Below are 22,902 nucleotides of genomic sequence, written 5' to 3'. Positions count from 1 at the left end.
TTTTGTTGTATTTATCATGTATAATTTACAAATATTAAAATGCCAGAGGTGAGATAAATGACCAAATAAATGAAATCTGTCCTGCGGTTTGATTATTTCTCAGAAAAATGGACTCTGGTGACCTTGATTTGTGGTGATAAGCTCATTTCAGAGCACAAAATCACTGCACTGCAGGTATTTTCTTTTGTTACACAGATCAGACACAGCACGGTAGATCTACACTCACCTGGAGCTCTGAGCTCTGGCTCTGATGAATAGTTAAACAGACCTGCTCAAACAAAATGCCTTTTTAATGAAATTAAAACAAAACAATAATCTATCATAATGTCATTGTCTCCATAGATAATCTATTATAGGAGATAAAGCCTGGTGTAATGGACACTGCACGCTCTGGTCATTACCAGACAGTGTGGATCTGATTGGTATTTCTGTAATATAGTGTGTGTGTGTGTGTGTGTGTGTGTGTGTGGTTTTTCTGACCATTGATACTACATCCAGAACTGAGTTATGAATATTCAGTGAACGGCTCTGCACTTCTGAACAGGTGTGCTCGGAAATGACAAGTTTCTGAACGTGGTGTTCTGTTTGTGGAAAGAGTATTTCACCACATCCGGCTTCTGAAGAGAGGCAGGAAACACCTGTTCACATAGTTGAATTTAATTAACCTGACTGCAGGTCTTTAGACTTGTGGAAGACAACCTGAGCACCCAGAGGAAACCCACACAGATACAGAGAAAACATGCAAACTCTACACAGAAAGGACCCTGGCCACCCAACCAGAGAATGAAATCCAGGCCTTTTTGGTGTAAGGCAAAGCACTAACCACTGCGCCATCATGCCACCAAGACAAATACACTCACTCACTCACTTTCTTAACCGCTTATCCAATCAGGGTTGCAGGGGGATGCCGGAGCCTATCCCAGCTTTTCAATGGGCGCAAGGCACACAGTAACACCCTGGATGGGGCGCCAGTCCATCTCAGGGCAGACACACACACACACCCATTCACCTATAGGGGAATTCAGTCTCCAATTAACCTGACTGCATGTTTTTGGACTGTGGGAGGAAACCAGAGCTCCCAGAGGAAACCCACGCAGACACAGTGAGAACATGCAAACTCTACACAGAAAGGACCCTGGCTCCCGGAGGAAACCCACCTCGCCTGGGGATCGAACCCAGGACCTTCTTGCTGTGAGCGACAGTGCTACCCACTGATGCTACATTATAAATAATGAATGTGCTAAATGTGTAGGAATTATATTACATTTCATGGCCTATAGATCTTTCTGAAGGACGGTGAGTAGTATGAATTACAGTCAGTACAGGTTCACACCGTAGATTTTACATTATACAACACTGGCAAAGTCCAGTTTGCAAATTAAGTCAAGCACTTATGGCTTTTGTTTTAATACAAAAAGAAGCCAAACGTATTTAGATAAATAAGCACGGGAAATAATCAATCACTGCTTATTAAAACGTCAAAGAGAAAATTATTCCAGACTCCAGCCAAGAGACCAATGATTCGATTCCTGCTTATCAGATTAAATTTGTCTCCAGGATATTTTTACTCACATCGACATGCTGGACGTGTCGAGTCCCCGTGGTCCATTTCAGCACTTTATTTTATAATACACAGTGGACAAACTCATGTAGATAATGGATCATACAGAAATAAAAGCTTTCATGGACGGCTCCTCTATTAAAAGCTTTTTTGTCACAAAAATAATTTCTAATACACCGATCAGCCATAACATTCAAGATTCAAGATTCAAGATTTACTTTATTGTCATTTTACTGTACACCAAAGTGTACAGAAAAAACGAGATTACGTGCATTGGTTCACGTTAAAAACACCACAGGTTTAAAAAATAAGAAATATATATAGAATAGTAATAGAATAGTAAAGTTATATAATACTACTAATAATAATACTGACATTACGAAAATTGCACATTGTAGTTAAAGTATTGCACATGCAGAAAAATTCACAGTGGTTATACATAATGATAATTATTGCACATTTTGTTATTGCACATTTTGTTACTGCTTGTTAAGATTTAAGGATATTGCACATGTTATATCCATAGATGAAAATATTTATCAGATTTGGGTTAATTTGTTCTGTTCAGAAGTCTGATGGCAGTTGGGTAGAAACTACTTCTGAACCGGTCCGTGTTGCAGCGTAGGCAACATTAAAACCACCTCCTTGTTTCTACACTCACTGTCCATTTTATCAGTTCCACTTACCATATAGAAGCACTTTGTAGTTCTACAATTACTGACTGTAGTCCATCTGTTTCTCTGCATGCTTTGTTAATCCTTTTATATGCTGTTCTTCAATGGTCAGGACTCTCCCAGGACCACCACAGAGCAGGTATTATTTAGGTGGTGGATCATTCTCAGCACTGCAGTGACACTGACATGGTGGTGGTGTGTTAGTGTGTGTTGTGCTGGTATGAGTGGATCAGACACAGCAGCGCTGCTGGAGTTTTTAAACACCTCACTGTCACTGCTGAACTGAGAATCGTCCACCAACCAAATATATATCCAGCCAACAGCGCCCCGTGGGCAGCGTCCTGTGACCACTGATGAAGGTCTAGAAGATGACCAACTCAAACAGCAGCAATAGATGAGCGATCGTCTCTGACTTTACGTGTACAAGGACTAGGTGGACCAACTAGGTAGGAGTGTCTAATAGAGTGGACAGTGAGTGGACACGGTATTTAAAAGCTCCATCAGCGCTGCTGTGTCTGATCCACTCATACCAGCACAACACACACTAACACACCACCACCATGTCAGTGTCACTGCAGTGTCTGGGAATCATCCACCACCCAAATAATACCTGCTCCTATCTATCTATCTATCTATCTATCTATCTATCTATCTATCTATCTATCTATCTATCTATCTATCTATCTATCTATCTATCTATCTATCTATCTATCTATCTATCTATCTATCTATCTATCTATCTATCTATCTAATCCATCCATCCATCCATCCATCCATCCATCCATCCATCCATCCATCCATCCATCCATCTATCCATCTATCCATCTATCTATCTATCTATCTATCTATCTATCTATCTATCTATCTATCTATCTATCTACAGTATATTTCTCTCCCAAAACAACTTACAGGCCACCATGATGAATCAAGACTCGTTGATGCCAGAGGACATCACGGACATGGTGCCTGGTATTGACCAACAGAAGATTTACTGTAGCTACAATAGCAGATCATTTTAATACTGGTAATGAGGTGAATGTGTCACAACACAGTGCATTGAACCTTTCTGTGTATGGAGTGTGCAGTTACAGGCAAGTCATGAGTCCTGATCATCGCCAAAAACACCTATCATGGGCATTAGAAACCGGATGTTGAAGCAATAGCGAAAGGTCCGCTGGTCTCCCAAATCCTGTTTTAACCAAAATCCTGTGGACGAATATGTGCATCGTTTAGGACCAGGACACACTGTATAACCATCCAGCAACTTCTAAAGTTTATATGTATATAGATTTCCCTGTGATTTTTAGCTGTTATTTTTTACTTTGTCAGTGGATGTTGTATGCATGTAACAAGGGATCAATATAGTACAGACAGACAGACAGACAGACAGATAGATAGATAGATGTACAGAAGTGAAAGGACCTGCTGGTAATTCCCTACTACAGGATACCACATGGGGCGGCACGGTGGCTCGGTGGGTAGCACTGTTGCCTCACAGCAAGAAGGTCCTGGGTTCGATTCGGAATTTGCATGTTCTCCACATGTCTGCGTGGGTTTCCTCCGGGAGCTCCGGTTTCCTCCCACAGTCCAAAAACATGCAGTCATGTTAATTGGAGACACTGAATTGCCCTATGTGTGTGTGTGTATGTGTGTCTGCCCTGCGATGGACTGGCGCCCCATCCAGGGTGTTACTTTGTGCCTTGCGCCCATTGAAAAGCTGGGATAGGCTCCGGCACCCCCACACAACCCTAATTGGATAAGCGGTTAAGAAAGTGAGTGAGAGTGAGGATACAGGACTTCAGATGTCTTGTGGGGTCCATTACTGACAGCTTATTAAGCATGAGTCTAATGTTATATTTCATTTGTGTATGCATTAATACAGAATGTAACCTGCTTAGATCTGAATTAAATGGCGGCTGGATTTATTTATAGTTGTGAGTGTTGTTTTACTCTCAGTTAAACCAATTTTCAGCATCCTGTTTTTTACCTGGGGAAAAAATATCTCATTTACAGGATTCTGTCAGTGTAAATGACTAAAACTCAATTTCTTTAAAAGTGACGATGACCCTAAGAACACTGACTGTAAAAGAAACTCCCAACAGACATATTAAATCGCAAACCTCTTTCTGTTGTGGAGGACGAAAGCACCGAACTCTTTTATTTTCTCAATAAAGTGGCTCTGGCTCTGACTCCAGGGCACCTTTGCCACATGCCTATCTTAAATAAATCCAGTTAAAAGAAAAGCTGCTGGGTTCTGCTAAAAATAAACCTGTTCTGTGGATGTGAGAACACCGGCCTTAAAATAATAACAATGCTGCACCAGTTCATTGTGAACTGAGCAAAATTAAACAGTTAACATGACAGAATCAGTAATAGGATTCTATAGTGAGACATTCCTTGGGTTTCAGCCACAACAATTGCTAACAGGAGGAATAAATTATTTATATAAAGGAAATTATGTGCTTCTAACTCTGTAGCAACAGTTTAGGGAAGGCTCTTTCCTGTTCCAGCATGCCCTGTGCACACAGCAAGCTCTATAAAGACACTAATAAAATTCCAGTGTCCTGCACAGAGCTCTGACCTCAGAACCACTGAGCAGCTCTGGAATGAACTGGAACATCAACTGAGGCTTTTTTGACCAACATTAGTTCCCAGACATACAAATACTCTTTTTACTGAATTGGAACAAATTCTCACAGACATACTTCAAAGACTTCTGAAAAGGCTTCTCAGAAGTGTGGCTGTTGTTATAGCTGAAAAGGTCGCTCTGTTTTAATAGCATTTGTTTTTGAATGGGATGTCCAGCAAGCTCATGGTCAGGTGTCCAAATACTTTTGGTCACAGTGTAGGTTACCAAATCCTCTACAGTTCTGCAAAAACTGTCTGCAAATTTTAAAGTACATTACAATACGTTATTATTTATTTATTAAGATTTTACATCATGTTTTACACACTTTGGTTACATTCATGACAGCAAAGGTTGTGGGAGGAAACAGGAGCAATTCCCGTTTTGAACAGGATGTTTTTAATGCTAAGCAATGCTTTTACCTCCCTGGTAATGCCTCAGACACTGTGTGTTCTTCTTCAGTGATCACAAATGAACTGTCTTTTAGAATATACTACACTGTTAATGGAGCGAATAAAAATCCAGTGCCCCTGTATTTCCTACACACTAATCATGTGGTATCAGCTGGTTAAATTCCTTCAATCAGAAACATCAGAGCGTCACGTTGACAGCAATCTTTCACTGTTCCTTTGCTTTCTAAAGTAAGAGGCAAACCAATGAAGAGCAATTATGTATCATATTGTATACGTAATGTGAAAATAAATGTGACTTTTATGGACATACAGCAGGTTTATGTCGTGATTAACTATGTAAAAGTTATGAGGCGCAGTGGGTAGCACTGTCGCCTTAAAGCAAAAAGGTCCTGGGTTCAATTCCCAGGTAAAGCTGTCTGGGTCCTTTCTGTGTGGAGTTTGTGTGCATGTTCTCTCAGTGGCTGTGCTGGTTTCCGCCAGGTGCTCCGGTTTCCTCCTACAGTCCAAAGACATGCAGTCAAGTTAATTGGAGATAATACTAACCTCTCCGGGGTGTTTCCTACCTTTCACCCAGTGAATTGTACTGATGTTCTCTGGTTACTTTTACATTGTTGATTCTTTTCAGCAAATATTAATAAGACATCAGTCTGACATAATTAAATTAAGAAATATTAACTGTCTGACTGAAAGACTGTTCTTGGTTTCTGTAATGGTGGTGATGGGATGTTAACAGGTCAGTTACTTGTTGGGACCTGCTGGGCACTAAGTGGCTCAATGCCACAACATAACTACATAAAATTAGCAGTAGGTGTGTTAAGTGAAATTCTGAATTGCTTGATGGTTATAATGAGAACAATAAATAATAACAATGTAGTAGCATTAGCAGTAGAATAATAAAACAACTATTTTTTTTATAAATCAAAGCAAGTACTATTTACCTAAATAGGTCAGATTTAATTATTTCTTTTTTTACATTTTTTAAATTGCAATTAAATTTGTTAAACAATATTCATAATTAAATGAGATAAAATCAATGCTTTCCCCCGGTGTAGGGTAATAACGGCACAGAGAATTCATCTTCTTCAGCAAAGGAAGTTTTATAATTGTGTATTAAACAAAATCAGAGATACGAGAAGTCCAAAACATCCTGTAAGCAAGCAAGAATCAATATTATAAACATCTCTCACGTACACTGTCTAAAGTTTAAAGACACCATACAATCACAGTGCTGAATATGATGAAACCTCCTGTTATGTCCAGCTATGTAAGTCGAACCCAGCTGAGTTGCTTTTGGAGGTGAGGTGCTGGACTGAAAGGTTCCAGAGGTAAAACATCAACTCCACAAGAACCATCAAGAACCATCAGTTCATTTAATGTGTCTTCATCAGCTCATTTCTAGATCTACGAGGGTTCTTCAAAAAGTTTCCGCACTTTTTGAAAAAATTTTTCCAGCGTCGTACCAACTTTTTAATGCCGTCAGCAAAACATTTTTTGGTTGAGCACGTAGCCACTGATGCAGCGCTGCTTTCACATCATCACATGAAAATCTTCTTCCCCTTATTTGAGCTTCCAAAAAAGTGGAAATCAGACGGAGCTAAATCCGGACTATACGTGATCGATTACTACTCCTCCCACCTTCACCGTTTATACCAAAATATAAAAGTGCAGAAACTTTTTGAAGATCACTTGTACATAACTGGACTAAAAATCTAGATGTACATTTTTAAATACAGTTTAAATACTTTAAATAAGAGTGTAGCTGCATCCATCACTCATATGCAAGACCCACACAAACACAAAACCCCACCAAACGTGTCGTCATTCACCTCCCAGGTCCTTAAAGGTCAGAGACCCTTTGGAAAACCAGGAGCGAATCCCAACTTCTGCATAACACTGAAATGTCTAATTACCATTTTGTGATATCGTCAACACAGTCAACACTGGCTTCTGATTTTATAATCTGGATCCGTCACTGTGGGCTTTCGAAACATGTAAAAGCAGATCTGATGATAATCCAGTTTTTCAGGTCAGTATCTGTTCTCAGAATCTGATATGTGCTTTCATCCTTCGCTGCTGAGAGAAACAGCATGTTCTCTTCTCGTTTACAGATTTATATCATGTCGTGTTCATTCATATCACCTGGTGTTTATGTGCCAGATCTATGTTGTGTTGGTTAACCTTAAAGCTAAAAAAATTATTACTCAAACACCTTCATATCAATGTTATACCAGTGGAGACAAATCTCTCTCCCATCATCCCATCTCGTCTCTCCCAAATGTTATTTCTTATCACGCAGGCCACTGGTCTGTGAATGGCAAGGTTGGAACCTGTAGGGAAACTCAAAAACTCAAGCAGAATCTTTACTTTTAGGATGCACATTAACATTTCTCTGTTTTTAATCATAATACTCATACATACTGCCGTGATACTAACATCCTTAGATTAGAACCATGTGCCATTTCTGTGTTGTGCCAGTTAACATCAGTGGACTAACAGTGTGTATGCACTTACCAGGCACTTTATTAGGAACACCAGTGCAACTGGATGTTTATGGTATCCACAGTCAGTAATAAACCATCACATCAATGAATAAACATCTATAGACATGAATAAACAGCTTCAGTTGATGTTTATACTGTATGAAAGATCAGAATTTAGGGGGAACAGGTGGTAGTTTGTGCCAGACTGGTCTGGTCTGTCTGAAACAGACAAACAATCCAGTTGGAGGCAGAAATACATTGTTGATGAGAGAGGTAGGAAAACAATGACCCAGACTTATTAGAACTGTCAGGTAGGCTACAGTAGCTCAAATAAAAGCATTAAAGTTACACCTTCAGATAAACGAGATAAAAAAGCACATATTTACATTAGGGTTCCACTCCTGTCAGCCAGGATTAGTACAACATAATCTGGTCCAATAAATCTTGATTGCTGCTGCAACATAAAGATAGTAGGGTCAGAATTTGGCATAAAACAACAGATTTTAATTGGCTTAGCCTGTCTTGCGTCAACAGTTTAATGGCGTGGGAAGGTTTTCTAGGCACCCATAAGCACCTCCTTGTTTCTACACTCACTGTCCATGTTATCAGCTCCACTTACCATATAGAAGCACTTTGTAGTTCTACAATTACTGACTGCAGTTCATCTGTTTCTCTGCATGCTTTGTTAGCCCCCTTTCACCCTGTTCTTCAATGGTCAGGACCCCCACAGGACCACCACAGAGCAGGTATTATTTAGGTGGTGAATCATTCTCAGCACTGCAGTGACACTGACATGGTGGTGGTATGTTAGTGTGTGTTGTGCTGGTATGAGTGGATCAGACACAGCAGCGCTGCTGGAGTTTTTAAACACCGTGTCCACTCACTGTCCACTCTTTTAGACACTCCTACCTAGTTGGTCCACCTTGTAGATGTAAAGTCGGAGACGATCGCTCATCTATTGCTGCTGTTTGAGTTGATCATTTTCTAGACCTTTATCAGTGGTCACAGGATGCTGCACACGGGGCGCTGTTGGTTGGATATTTTTGGTTGGTGGACTATTCTCAGTCCAGCAGTGACAGTGAGGTGTTTAAAAACTCCATGAGCATACCAGCACAAAACACACTAACACACCATGTCATTGCTACTTCAGTGCTGAGAATGACCCAAATAATACCTGCTCTGTGGTGGTCCTGGGAGAGTCCTGACCATTGAAGAACAGCATGAAATGCGGCTAACAAAGCATGCAGAGAAACAGATGGACTTTAGTAATTGCAGAACTACAAAGTTCTTCTATATGGTAAGTGGAGCTGATAACATGGACAGTGAGTGTAGAAACAAGGAGGTGGTTTTAATGTTAAAGCCACAAATATGTTTATGGCAATAAACTCCCCAGGCACCAGATCTGGATCCAATAGAGTAACTATAAAACACACATAATTATGTTGTGCAACTATGTCAACATGGACCAACATCTCAATGGATTGATTTAAGCACCTTGGGGAATTTAAGCCACAAATAATTCAGGCCTAATAAAATAGCCAGAGAGAAATCAGACTCTATAATAATCCAGCATTTTAGCTCAGTATCGGCATTGTGACCAATATTTAGTGATGAATTGGTGCACCTTTACTTTAATGATGTTATTGCACCATTAAAAAAACATTTTAAAAGCTAGATGACCAAGTACTTTCGTGGGGCAATGTAGCCTTTAAACCATCAGCTGAACAACATGAGTCTCTCTCAAACAGGAAAAATGATGCATCTGTGTGGAAAATCTGCTTCTTGTTCTGTCATCTTGTGTCTGTGCTGTTTTACAGATCAGATCCCACGGAAGTGTCCAGTTTCAGTATGTTCCAGGCCTAAAACCTACACACACACACACATCCATCTGCTATAACTCCTCTTTAGCAGCTTTCCTCTGTCCTTCCGAGCTGTCCCCGTCGCTGTTCAGCCACTTGTCGAACACGGCGACAGGATCGATATTCCAGTGTTTGTGGAAAGAAACGGGAGTCTGATGAGCGAGCAGATCTCTGGCATAATCTTCGGGCCGTGCCTAAACATGAGGACAGAATAGAGGCTCAGAGTGAATGTGAAATTCAGTCAGACAGCACTTATTCCATCACAGCTCAACATTCAGAAGCACTTAATGGGAACCTTGGCGTCCCTGATGTTGTTGCTTTGGCCGAGCTTAAGAGAGCAGCGTGTTCCAAGAGCACAAACCCGAACTCTCGGGTGAATGCTCATGTTTCCTGCTGTTTGTTTGTTTACGAAACATGAAAAGTTCAAGCTGACAATGCTCTCTTATGTAAAGAAATAATGGCAGCGCTGGCTGTGCCCGAGCTACCAGCCTGTTTGGAAAGTAAAAGCCGGGAGGGCGTGCTGCTTCAACCTGCTGTCGGGTTTAATCACTGAACCTTAGGAGAGAAAGAGGTCGTGTACCAGAGCTCGGACAAGCCTGTCCTGATTCTACTGTATTACTACTGACACGTCACCAGGACCCTATAGAATCCTGCTCCTGAGGGAAAATGTATTCATTGGTTTGTGTATAATCTGTTAAATAGTTCAATCCCATATGAGTTTATTCAATAAATCAATCTGAACAGACTATCGTACATATACACTGTATGGTCAAAAGTATTTGGACATCTGACTGTGAGCTTGAACAACAGCCACTCCTCTGAGAAGCCTTCTTGCAAGGCCTTGAAGTGGGAAGATCTTAAAGTCTGTGGGAATTTGTGCTCGTTCAGTCAAAAGAGTATCTGTATGGCTGGGCACTGATGTTGGTCAAGAAAGACTCATTTCATGTTCTAGTTCATTCCAAAGCTGTTCAAGGGGCTGAAAGGATCACACAGAGGTCACGATACTTAATTATTATTTGTTTTTTAAATAGGAAGTCGTACAAGGTCATGGTCCGGGGTCCAGATACTTTTGACTATATGGTATAGTGTGATTTAAGTAGTAATTTACCAATGACAGCGATATATTCATTGTAAAATGGTCTTCGAATCCGGATATGATAGAGTGAAGAAAGTTTATAACGGTGAGACACTGTCCTGCATTTTAAATTTCAAGACGAAAGCAATACGGTGGTGTGAAAAAGTATTTGCCCCTCTTTCTGACTGCCTCTTTTATTGCATATTTTTCATATTTATAATAAAACAACCAAATAAATGAATTAATACAATAATTAATTAAATGTGAATGTTGATACAGCTTGTAAAACATTTATTTATGGAACACAAACACCCATAATACCTCTGACAAAAAGTAACTGCCCTGTTTACTTAATAACAGCCCCTCTTTCTTCCTCTCAGGAGCAATTACTGTAATAAAACATTTACTATCATTTAATCATAAAGAAGTATTTATTTATGCAGGTTTTAAGGTCCCGCTACAGCATTTTAAGTTCAGTTTTGTTCATTTATTTTTTAGGATAAGATAAGAGAAGACTTTATTGATCCCTTTGGGGACATTAACTTGTTACAGTAGTATGAAAGAAATGTGATAAAAGCAGGAAAAGACTACTAAAAAGTGAAAAACCTAAAAAAAAAACGAAGTTGCCAAACAAAATTGCACACCCAGTGTAATCCACTAAAAGGATTCTCTTTATTATGGATATATTACATACACGAAAATCTGAATAATATATGACATATTGTACTTTTTGTATTGCACTATAGAACATTTAAATGTAGATATGAGTCATATATTACATATTATTGTAAGCCCTGATAGCGGCTGGAATGAAGGACATGCAATATCGCTCCTATTCACACAGGGGGTGGAGGAGTCTGGTGCTAAAGGAGCTTTCAGACTACAGACTTGTGTAGCCATTTTTTAGCCATTCAGATCAATACTGTATTTGAATTACAACACCGGCTGTTTTTAAAGTCTGTTTCCATTATTGCTGCACTTTGGTTGGTGCTATGATATGTAGGTGTATCTAAACTTTTTGACCTTAACTGTACGTCGCTTTGGATGAAGAACTGTGCCAACAGAATAACATAAACATATGTGTACTGGAGATATGTAGCTTAAAATAGTCCAGACACCGAGGTGCATCATGTATCAGTCTGAATTAAATAAGCTGCTACTTCACAATGCCGTTCCACCTACGGGCCATAAACCGCACACACAGCAGCTCCTCCAGACTCCAAATTAAACTGAAACCAGTGTGATCAGTATCTCTGCCTTCAGGAAAGATAAAGTCTGAGACCACACGAGTGCAGCAAAGCTAATCAGCAGCTGATGCCACCTCATTTGCCAAAAGTATTTTGCCATAAATAACTTTCATTGTTGTCAAAAGATTTCAAGTTGCCAACACAAGTTCTTCAGCTGTTCCAGGAAATGTTCCTCAGAAAGCCTCTGCCTGGACCGCTGACCAATTCTATATATATAAAACTTTATATAAACACATTAACTTCCACAAGCTTCTGAAATAATTTATAAGAATATACAGATATAGATCTAATTTCTAAAGTCTATTAAGGTATACTAAACTCGTTGTTGTATTTATAAATCATTCAGATTCATTCCTGCATTATGACATTAGGTAAAAGGGTGGTTATGGGTGTTGAATTGTTTTTTTTTTTTAATAAAATGTAATAATGCTTTACAAAATGTGTTTTGTGTACCGGTCTCCATTGTGTAACATGTTGTGTAATATCATTTGAAATGATTTAGTGCTGGTAAGTGAAACTGGCGAAACCTTAGTTTACATGACACTGTCGACAATATTTGTTTTATTACAAAAGACTCTGTGGCCCCGTGTTTGTGTATTTTTTACTCCATCTGGCCCCCGACAAGAAAAGTTTGGACACCCCTGATTTAGTGAGATAAACATGCAATAACAGAGGCACAATAACTTATTCATGCTGCTGTATGTCATTTCATTAAACACCTTTATGAGCCAGTAGGAAAAGAAATAACACCACCGTGTAATATCTAATATCTACCGTTAAGGGCCTTGCTCAAGTGCCCAACAGTGGCAACCTGGCAGTGGTGAGGCTTGAACCGGCAACCTTCTGATTACTGGACCAGTACCTTAACCACTAGACTACAGCTGCACTTTTCACCTCGTCACCCGCGGTTTTATAATCACCTGTGGCCGACCATTGGTTGCCATTGTTTCAATAATACCAAGCAAAAATAAATAAATAAATTAATGACCACAAATCAGATTCCTTTCCATCCTGTTTTTACTACAAATAAGACGTGTAATTGCTAAAAATACAAATCCTGGCCACTCAGGTGGCGCAGTGGTAAAACACACCAGCACACCAGCAGCCATCCGGCTGCGCTGGGCGGCTACATGAACAACGATTGGCTGCTGTTCATACAGGGTGGGAGTCGGATAGGGATTCCTCATAACTGATACAATCACAACCTCTGCTGACTGGTCGATGGGGAATAATGCTGATCAGGGTGTGGCTCTCCATACACAAAGCTGATCCGCATATGAACTCGCCTCGTGCAGGTGAAAAGATGCAGTCGGTAGTGCACACATGTCGGAGGGGGCGTGTATCAGTCTTGGCTCTCCTCGGTCAGTAGTGGAGATCAGCGTCAGTAGAGAGGAAGCGTAACGCAATCAGGGTAATTGGATACGACTAGATTAGGGGACTGAAGGATCTGAATTTCTTTTCTATAACTTTCCTTCCTGCGTAGTCCATCACTGTCTGTGAAGTCAACATGACAAGAAGGTAGGAACAATAATCTAGGAACCAAAAACAGAGGTGAAAATAAAGCACGAGCTAAAGATAAACCACTCAGCTCAATTCCTATTGGTAATCACCACATCGCTTTGCCTAAAAGGACAGTGGTAGCCTAGTGGGTAGAGCTTTGGGCTATCAACTGAAAGGTTAAAAGTTCAAATCTCAGCTCTGCCATGCAGCCACTGTTGGGCCCTTGAGCAAGGCCCTTAACCCTCTGTGCTCCAGGGGCGCTGTACAAACAAGCTGAGATACGCAAAGAAATAATTTAGTTGTACTGTATCTCTATATATGACAAATAAAGGCGTTCGATTCTTCTCTATAAAAATGATTGCATCACTGACCCCGCCCACTTTGGGTCACCAATGTTGGCGCTGCCGCCTGTCACTAAAAATCGTCAGCTCTTAAAATTTAGTCGCATCATTGCGGGTGTGAACGCAGCCTAAGAACGTGTCACGCTGGTTTGGATCGCACTGCCTCATGAGTGAAAATAAAGGAATAAATAAATAAATGTAACGTACTATAACATGTAATATGACTGTAGGTGTGAGTGTTTACCTGGTGGAAGAGTGGACTGTGTGTGACAGGGATTCGGAGAGCATTGAGACACATTCCCACCACCATGTCGTCCGGAGCGTCGTCACTGTAGCACTTACAGCCACTGGCCAAGAGTCTGAGCACGGCCTCCCTGCTGAACACCATCCTACACGACACACATATTAAATAATACACACGCTCAGCACTAATGAGACAAAACTTCAGCATTACTGCATCGTTTCTAATCGAATCCACTGCAAATCCATAGAATAGAATGATTTCATTTGTCATATATACTTATACACGTCTTTCTTCACATATCCCATCTTGTTTGGAAGGTGGGGTCAGAGCACAGGGTCAGCCACTGTACGGCACCCGTGGAGCCGAAAGCATTAAGAGCCTGGCTCAAGGGCCCAACAGTGTCTGTGTGGCTAGATATGATTCAAACCATCAACCTTTCGATTGATAGCCCAATGCTCTACCCACTTTTTTTCAAGGGACCCACGTTTTGTCCATGATTTTTAATGTGACCCAGGCAACACAAACGACGCATCAAATCAAAACACAGAATGAAATATACTTTATTAATGAAATTGGTGGCAATCTGGTCCCACTGTGGTTTACAAGATGTAATGTAAAGTCTCAACAAGGGGGAGTTTTGTGTATTCAAGTTAAATTTGTGTTTATGTGCCTGTTAAAATGAGTTTATTTAATTATTATTTTTGTCTGTGACCCATTTTTTTTGGCCTGCGACCCACCCAAGGGTCCCATCCCAGGGTTTAAGAACCCTGCACTAGGCTACCTAGTGTGTCAGGCTAGTCCTGATGTTTTATCTGATTGTAACCTTCATTCAACCTTAATTCAAATGCATTTCATTCTACTACCAAATACACATATGAGCCCAAACAATAAGACCATTAATGTCCACTGTGAGCCAGAACGTCTCGCCTGGACATCAGGACCAAACCAAATAATGTTCTGTTTTTAGATGAATGGAAGACGTCCTCCAGAAATATGTTTTCCAGAAGAGTGGAAGCTGATGAGGAGGCAACTCTATAATAAAACATACTATCTTATCTTAGGGGCAGTTGTAGTCTAGCAGGTAAGGTACTGGACTAGTAATCAGAAGGTCGCTGGTTCAAGCCCCACCACTGGCAGGTTGCCTCTGTTGGACTCTTGAGCAAGGCCCTTAACCCTCAGTTGCTCAGTATGCTGTCACAGTACTGTAAGTCACTTCGGATAAAAGTGTCCACTAAATGCTAAAAATGTAAATGTAAATGGACTGTCCAACAAGTTCATGGTAAGGTGTCCACATACTTTTGTCCCTATAGTGTAATTTCCACTTGTTGGTTTGTTATTATTATTTATTTCTTTATTTAGATGTTTGTCTTCTCTCGTTTAGCATGAGGATTCTCTTATTATCACCACATGATCCTGAAGGTCAGACTGAGTTTACACAGCGCTGCTTTTTATTTATTCGAGAGATTAACCAGACCGAGCCCTGAGATCTGAATCGGGTATTTACCGAGCCAGGCTAAGCACCCTCCTCTGCACACAGGGGGGTCACAAATCAAAGGCTTAACAGAAAACGAATCTTTTTTTGGCGAGTGAGTTGAGCATCTCAATCGTGCGTTGCTCACGGACTCCGCTCCTCCAGCACGGCTCTCACGGTGGGAATCGGTGGATGGACCGAACACCCTTTCCTCCATAAATGACACTCGCACAGCGTCACGCCAATGGACTCCAAGTTATTGAACAAAGACGCTTCTTGTACTGGGACTGACATCTGTTTTGACTTTTTTGTTTTTACATACAGTGCCAAGAAAAAGTATTTGCCACCATTTCTGATTTCTGGTATTATTTAATCATCAGTTCACAAGTTTTAGTGTAGAGCACCCAGAGGAAACCCACGCAGACACGTGGAGAACATGCAAACACCACACAGAAAGGACCCGGACCGCCCCACCTAGGAATCAAACCCAAGACCTTCTTGCTGTGAGGTGGCCGCGCTACCCACCGAGCCACTTGTGCCGCCCGCTTAGACTCTATACTGCCACAGCACTGTAAGTCGCTTTAGATAAAGGCGTCTGGTAAATGCCGAAACTGTAAATGTAATAAATGCTTGACTTTAAGGGGAGTTTGGCAAATGTGGGGTACCCTCACCCTAATTGGGACAGAGTGCATTAAGTTAGCCTTTTAGTTCAGTAGTGTTGTTGGGATTTAAACTCCTCCTAAAAATGAAGAGGCCAGTGCTTTTAAACAGTATTTAAAAATCCCAACAATAGCCGCTATGGTGGCGCAGTGGTAAAATATGCTAGCACACCAGAACTGGGATTTCGAATACATCGCATCGAATCTCAGCTCTGCCATCCGGCTGGGCAGGGCGGCTACATGAACAACGTTTGGCTTTTGTTAATACAGGGTGGGGAGCCAGATAGGGACTACTCATAACTGATGCGAATACGACCTCTGCTGGCTGGTTGATGGCATCTGTCTGTTGATGGAGTCGAGGAATAATGCGTTGATCAGGGTGTGACTCCCCGTGCACAGGGCTGATTCGCATATGAACTCGACTGGTGCAGATGAAAAAGTGCAGTCGGCTACTGCATGTGTCGGAGGGGACGTGTGTCAGTTCGCTCTCCTCAATCAGGGGCGGAGGTCAGCACCAGTAAAGAGAAAGCATAACGCAATTGGGTAAAAATTGGAAGCGCTAAAAATCGGGAGAAAAAGGGGCGAAAATGCATTTAAAAAAAATCCTGACAATACTGCTGCACCTGATACACTCAAACCAGAATAATCTGAGTTTGTGCTGTAGACACAACAAATCTGCTGTGTTGATATCTGTAGGGACGGAGCTTAATGTGATACAAATGTTCAATATGACAGAAGCGTCCACTGCGACTATGAGATTAGGAGCTCAAATGTAAACATGGTTGCCAATTGGCCAAAATGATCTTTTCTTTTTTATCTTTTTACTTATTTTGAAGGTTGAACAAGCAAGTCAGACAAACCAAAACCATCCCAGTCTGTGAAATCTGGTCTGCATGTATTAGGATTAGGACCTGATTAGGACATTTTGCAGCTTGCATAACTAAACTGAATCCCTAAATTACAGGCTGTGTCACAGCTAATCTGCTATTTCAATAACAATGGCTGAACATTTCCAGCTAGAATCTCCGAGCCTGGCTCGAGTCGCTCGTGTCATAAAACACACAAGCACACGTCTGTTTAAAATGACTGAAGATGTTAATGTGTGAATGAAGTGCATCATGATGTAGCTATGCTGAAGCAGGTTGTTTTTCTTTAATGCTGAACTGGAAACTACTTGCTTAGTTGAGGCTTGAGTAAAAAAGAAACAAACCTTGGACGCCGAACATGTTTGGCTGAAATTCATTTGGGATTAGAAGGAAAAATTAGTGTTCGTCATTTTGGCCGAGCGCTTTTACAGCTTCATCGCTCGGCCAGTTCTGTGTAATTTATAATAGTATCGATATCATACTGACCTACTAACCAGCTCCAGGTTTTTCTGTAAGATCAATCTTATGTACGAGTGAGTTTTATTGAGTGAGAGCGTACAGCACAGCAGGAGGTCCAGGACTGACTGTATTTGTGAGAGGTTTACGGCCGGGTGTGTGCAGCGGCACTTGTGCGCTATAAACCTATGGACGGTAAAGATATTGCAAGCAGCTCGTTCGTCTCCGTGATCTCACCCTGGTATCTTCTGAGTCTTAAACTCAATCACTCCGAAACAAATTAATCTTCTCTGACAATCAAGTGCAGAGTCCAGGGAGCGTTCTCAACATCTGTACAGGTTAGCAAAACACTATATGGACAAAAGTATCGGGACACTCTTTTAATGATTAAATTAATGTGTTTCAGCCATAAGAATTAATTTACTGATTGATTTAGGACAAGCTTTAGCCTAGTGGTTAGGGTACTGGACTAGTAATTAAAAGGTTGCTGGTTCAAGCCTCACCACTGTCAGGTTGCTGCTGTTGGGCCCTTGAGCAAGGCCCTTAACCCTCGATTGCTCAGATTGTATACTGTAACTGTACTGTAAGTCGCTTTGGATAAAGGCGTCTGCTAAATGCTGAAAATGTAAATTGATTGATTGATTTATTTTATTAGGATTTTAACGTCATGTTTTACACTTTGGTTACATTCATGACAGGGACGGTAGTTACTCATTACACAAGGTTCATCTGTTCACAAGATTATATCAAACACAGTCATGAACAATTTTGTATCTCCAGTTCACCTCACTTGCACGTCTTTGGACTGTGGGAGGAAACCGTAGTGCCCGCAGGAAACCCACACGGACACAGGGAGAACACGCAAACTCCACACAGAAAGGACCCGGACCGCCCCACCTGGGGATCCACCGTGTCACCCCATAAGAACTGATAACAGGTGTAATAAATCAGTTATAGAAAGAAAATGTTATGCTTCTAATTATGCATGAACAGTTTAGGGAAGGTCCTTTCCTGTTCCAACATGACTACCCCCCTGTGCACAAAGCAAGCTCTATAAAGACATGAACAAATCTCAGCTGAAAGAAACTCCAGTGTCCTGCACAGACCCCTGAGCTCAGCTTCACTTACCAGTTCAAGGCTTTCTTGACCTACATCAGTGCCCAGCTATATGAATGCTCGTTTAACTGAATGAGTACAGATTCCCACAGACGTACTTCAAAATATTGAGAGAAGCCTTCAGTTCTAGCTGAAAAGATCACACAGAGGTTTGTTTTTGAAATTGGATGTCCAGCAAGCTCATGGTCAGGTGTACAAATACTTTTGGACATGTAGTGTGTATATATATATATATATATATATACCTGTATATATAGTGTGTGTTTTTGTGTTGTATCCTGACTTCCTACTTTCACTTTCCATTTTTATTTCTTTTGACGTCCTCGTTTTACCATCTTTTTCTTTTAATCTTCTTTAGCTATCCTCATTTTTACTTTCATTTACTTACTATCTTCTTTTCTCTTTTCCTCCCCTTTCTCCATTCCTTTCTGACTGCATGTATAAGTAAATGTTCTACATATTCACGAGGGATCTTCAAAAAGTTTCCACACTTTTATATTTAGGTTATAAGCGGTGAGGGAGTAATCGGTCGTGTCTGAGAGACTGAGAGATGCTTATAGTTCGGATGTAGCTCCATCTGATTTCCACCTTTTTGGACACTCAGTGAAGCTTTAAGGGGAAGAAGATTTTCATGTGATGATGTGAAAGCAGCGCTGCATCACTGGCTACATGCTCCACCAAAAACATTCTTTGCTGATGGCATTAAAAAGTCGGTACAGCGCTGAGAAAAATGCATCAATGCGTCATTTGTTTTTGAAATTCTTAATAAATAGAGTTTTAAAAAGTGCAGAAACTTTTTGAAGAACCCTCGTGGAAATCTCTATCGATTCTCAGTGGAATTTGTTGTGACTCTTTAATCAGTCTGTGTGAGCAGAGCTCTGATCACTCACCCGCCTCCACCGGTGATGTAGCTGTATCCGCCCTGGCTGAGTCCATAACCGTAGCGTTCCCCGAGGCACAGCGGCTCTGCGGGATCATAACAGCTGAGCAGAGACTGCAATCTGGGCAGACTGGAGGTGGAGAGGAACACACACACACACACACACACACACACACTCAGTAAAAAACACACTCATTTATGTTTGCATGTGTGGGAGGTTTGATCCAAGCAGCCTGATGTTTTAATCAGTTAACAGAATTCAGTAGCAGAGACAGTAAATACTGGAACAGATGTAGAGGAATCATTAAACAGAACACATGGGACCAACAAAAGCATTAAGGCTGCTTGTTTATTTTATTATTTTATTATTTACCTGATTCTTTATTACCTGCTGTAAACGTGACCTTATGCTACTATCATATTTATTCATGACAGAACCCTTTCATATGCAGTCCTATGCACAAGTTTGGACCCCCTCTCAATAGATGCCATGTTTGTAGCTTTTTTAAGGTTGAGAGTAGGTTAACAGTGACCCAACTACAGGAAACAATCACTGTTTATTTGCTAAAATGTAACATATTAAAAAAATAAATACATACAGAAACAAACATTGCGCAACATTTGCATTCATAAAATGAAAACGCAAATGATAAAGGAAGATAAATAATGAAGTACAGAGAAACCTCGATTTAACAGTCCTACATTTAACTGGGACAAAATCTGGAAAACCAAATGTCTGGTCCGGCTGTTTAAAATTCCCTTGAGAAGTGTAACAAGACCAGTAGTTCAGTGATTGTCCACTAGTAAGCGCACGTCACATGAGTGAGTCTCGCTTTGTTCTTGCCTTTTTCTCTGTGTTTTATGCTTCATTTTTGCAAGGTGTAGCGCTTAGTTATGCACCAGCAGTGCTTCAGGCTGATACTCTACTATACTATAGAGTCCCTACTATACGATCACAGCAAAAAAAACATCCTCCACCACACAGGGTAAATAAATTTTAATTCTTCCCAGTAGTACAGTACACCATACATTACATATTTACATATCTATTTACGTTGTTCATTTAACCATTATCATATGTGCATGTTTAGCACTCGTGGACCTTAGTGCTGTGTTTTTGTGTATGTTTCGCACCCCCTGGAAAAAAAAAAACCTCGCTGTTTTGGACAATCGCATTTTACAGACCAGTGCTCCCCTTTTAGTCTGTTAAATCGAGGTTCCGCTGTATTTATACTGTATGGTAGTAGATTCTTAGAAATAAATCTGAGCGCAGCTCCAGTAGTGGCTGAGCGGGTAGCACTGTTGCCTTACAGCAAGAAGGTCCTGGGTTCGATCCCCAGGCGGGGCGCTCCGGGTCCTTTCTGTGTGGAGTTTGCATGTTCTCCCCGTGTCTGCGTGGGTTTCCTCCGGGAGCTCCGGTTTCCTCCCACAGTCCAAAAACATGTAGTCAGGTTAATTGGAGACACTGAATTGCCCTGTAGGTGAATGGGTGTGTGTATGAGTGTGTGTGTGTGTGCCCTGCACCCCGTCCAGGGAGTTACTTCGTGCCTTGTGCCCATTGGAAAGCCGTGACCCTGATTGGATAAGCGGTTAAGAAAGTGAGTGAGTGAGCTCCAGTAGTAACAGAAGAGAAAATCCACCGTTACCTTATGAGTGTATCGTCGTCTACGATGAGTAACCAGTCCGTCCTCGGCACGGCGCTGCTCACGTATCTACTCAAGATGGCGAAGGTCTTTCCACAGTGACCTGTAAAGGAGACAAACACATAAACACACTTGATGTCTGCAATACACTAAAAAATCTGGGAGAGAAGCAGGTCTGTGTTCCATCACCTTTTTATTAATTAGAATTTTAATGGTTCTGGAACTAAGCACACAAACTGTTGCAGTTTTTAGGTGGAAATTTTTGCTCAGTACAAAACTTAAGCTGCTCAACAGATCGGTATCGTCTGATTCTCCTCTTCATGATGCACCACACACTTTCAGTCATTCTTTATTAAAATGTGTTAGATTTAATTTCCTGTACTGAACAGGACGCAGTGGCTTGTTTTCCTCAGAAAAAACATGAAACTTGACCAGGGGTGTGCAAACTTTTGCACAAGACTATATTTGAAGGACATTTAACACCGCGGTTCTGACAGTACATGCGACCCGTCCTCAACTCCAAACGACTTTAAATTACCCGTCAATTTCTGCTTTTCCATCTTCCACCCAGCCAATGAGCTGTCCCGCTCCGAGTGTGCAGAATATTTCATTACTCTTCAGCCTCTCTGTCACTCAGAACCTGGACTGTCATTTTAAAAAGGGTTATTCATGTGAAAAATGGTTCCTGCTGAATGTTGGATGTTACTTTAAAGCCATGAACCTTGAGATGAAGGAAAATCTGAACCCAGGGTGGAGATTTCAGTGGTCGACGTGAGAAGAAAGATGCACGACAATGTGTGGTAGAAAGTAGGTGGACAATAGCAATAGGGCTGCAACTAATAACTAATAACTGGTTTAACTGATCAATTAATTAACTTGTGGGTATTACTTTTGATTAATAATGTTTTTTTCTCATTTATAATAAAATAATAAATATAATAAATACTGAAATACTGAAAACTTAAAAAAGTCAGTAAACTATTTAAAATGAGCTACATTAGTCTGAGTCTGCATTAACAGTAACCTAAACATCAACTATCAGCCAACAACAACAATAATAATAATAACAACAGTAGAAACAATAATAATAATAATAACAATATTATTATTGTTGTTGTTATTATGTTGTTTTTATGTCTTTTTTAAATATTGTTTTTAAACACATGGATTTATTCATATATAACTATAAATATTGTATATATATAACTGGTGCAATTACAACCTCTGCTGGCTGATTGATGGCGCCTGCATAGAGATGAGAAAAGAGTGCTCTCAGGGTGTGTCTCTCCGTACACAACGCTGAGCTGCACTGCACTCGTCAAAGTGTAGGTGATAAGATGCATATGGCTGCTGCCCACGTGTCCGAGGGGGCGTGGGTTAGCTTCGTTCTCCTCAATCAGAGCAGAGATCGGCATTGGTGGAGAGGAAGCATGATGCAATCGAGCAATTGGACGCGCAGTTGGCCATTATAATTTGAACATCTGCAAACTCGTCCTCTACAGAGAACAGAATGAAACGGCTGCCGCTCAGTAATTCACTTTTCTGTGAAGTCTATCTTTTCTGAAGATGAAATGAAAGTGTATTTATTAAAATGCTGAGGACGTCAGAATTAAAGACATCGTTCCGCCTACTGCATCTCGGCGAGAGAAACGAAGTGATTTTACGGCTCATGATCTAGACTCGTCAGACGAGACGATGTTCATGTTAGATACAGGAGCGCAGGCAAAAGGTTCAGGTGATGAAAGACAGAAGAATAAAAGTAAGGATTTAACTACAGAGCTTCCTGTGTGT

General features: G+C 40.8%; 1 protein-coding gene across 1 annotated transcript in view; it reads right to left on the bottom strand.

Annotated features, from left to right (window-relative positions):
• Nucleotides 1-9,550: 9,550 nt before the first annotated feature.
• b3glcta (beta 3-glucosyltransferase a) overlaps nucleotides 9,551-22,902 on the bottom strand; it is a 133,311-nt gene continuing 119,959 nt past the window's right edge. The window contains exons 12-15 of the mRNA XM_063016791.1: nucleotides 21,115-21,214; nucleotides 19,479-19,598; nucleotides 14,021-14,165; nucleotides 9,551-9,807 (exon numbers count right to left, since the gene is read on the bottom strand). Coding sequence (XP_062872861.1) covers nucleotides 9,646-9,807; nucleotides 14,021-14,165; nucleotides 19,479-19,598; nucleotides 21,115-21,214 — 527 coding nt within the window. The 3' untranslated portion in view covers nucleotides 9,551-9,645. The remainder of the gene's footprint in view (nucleotides 9,808-14,020; nucleotides 14,166-19,478; nucleotides 19,599-21,114; nucleotides 21,215-22,902) is intronic.

Source organism: Trichomycterus rosablanca, chromosome 20, assembly GCF_030014385.1.
Source record: "Trichomycterus rosablanca isolate fTriRos1 chromosome 20, fTriRos1.hap1, whole genome shotgun sequence".
NCBI classification, from domain to species: Eukaryota; Metazoa; Chordata; class Actinopteri; order Siluriformes; family Trichomycteridae; genus Trichomycterus; species Trichomycterus rosablanca.
Note: the sequence above shows the minus strand (reverse complement) of the source record. Positions and strands in the feature narration are given on the sequence as shown.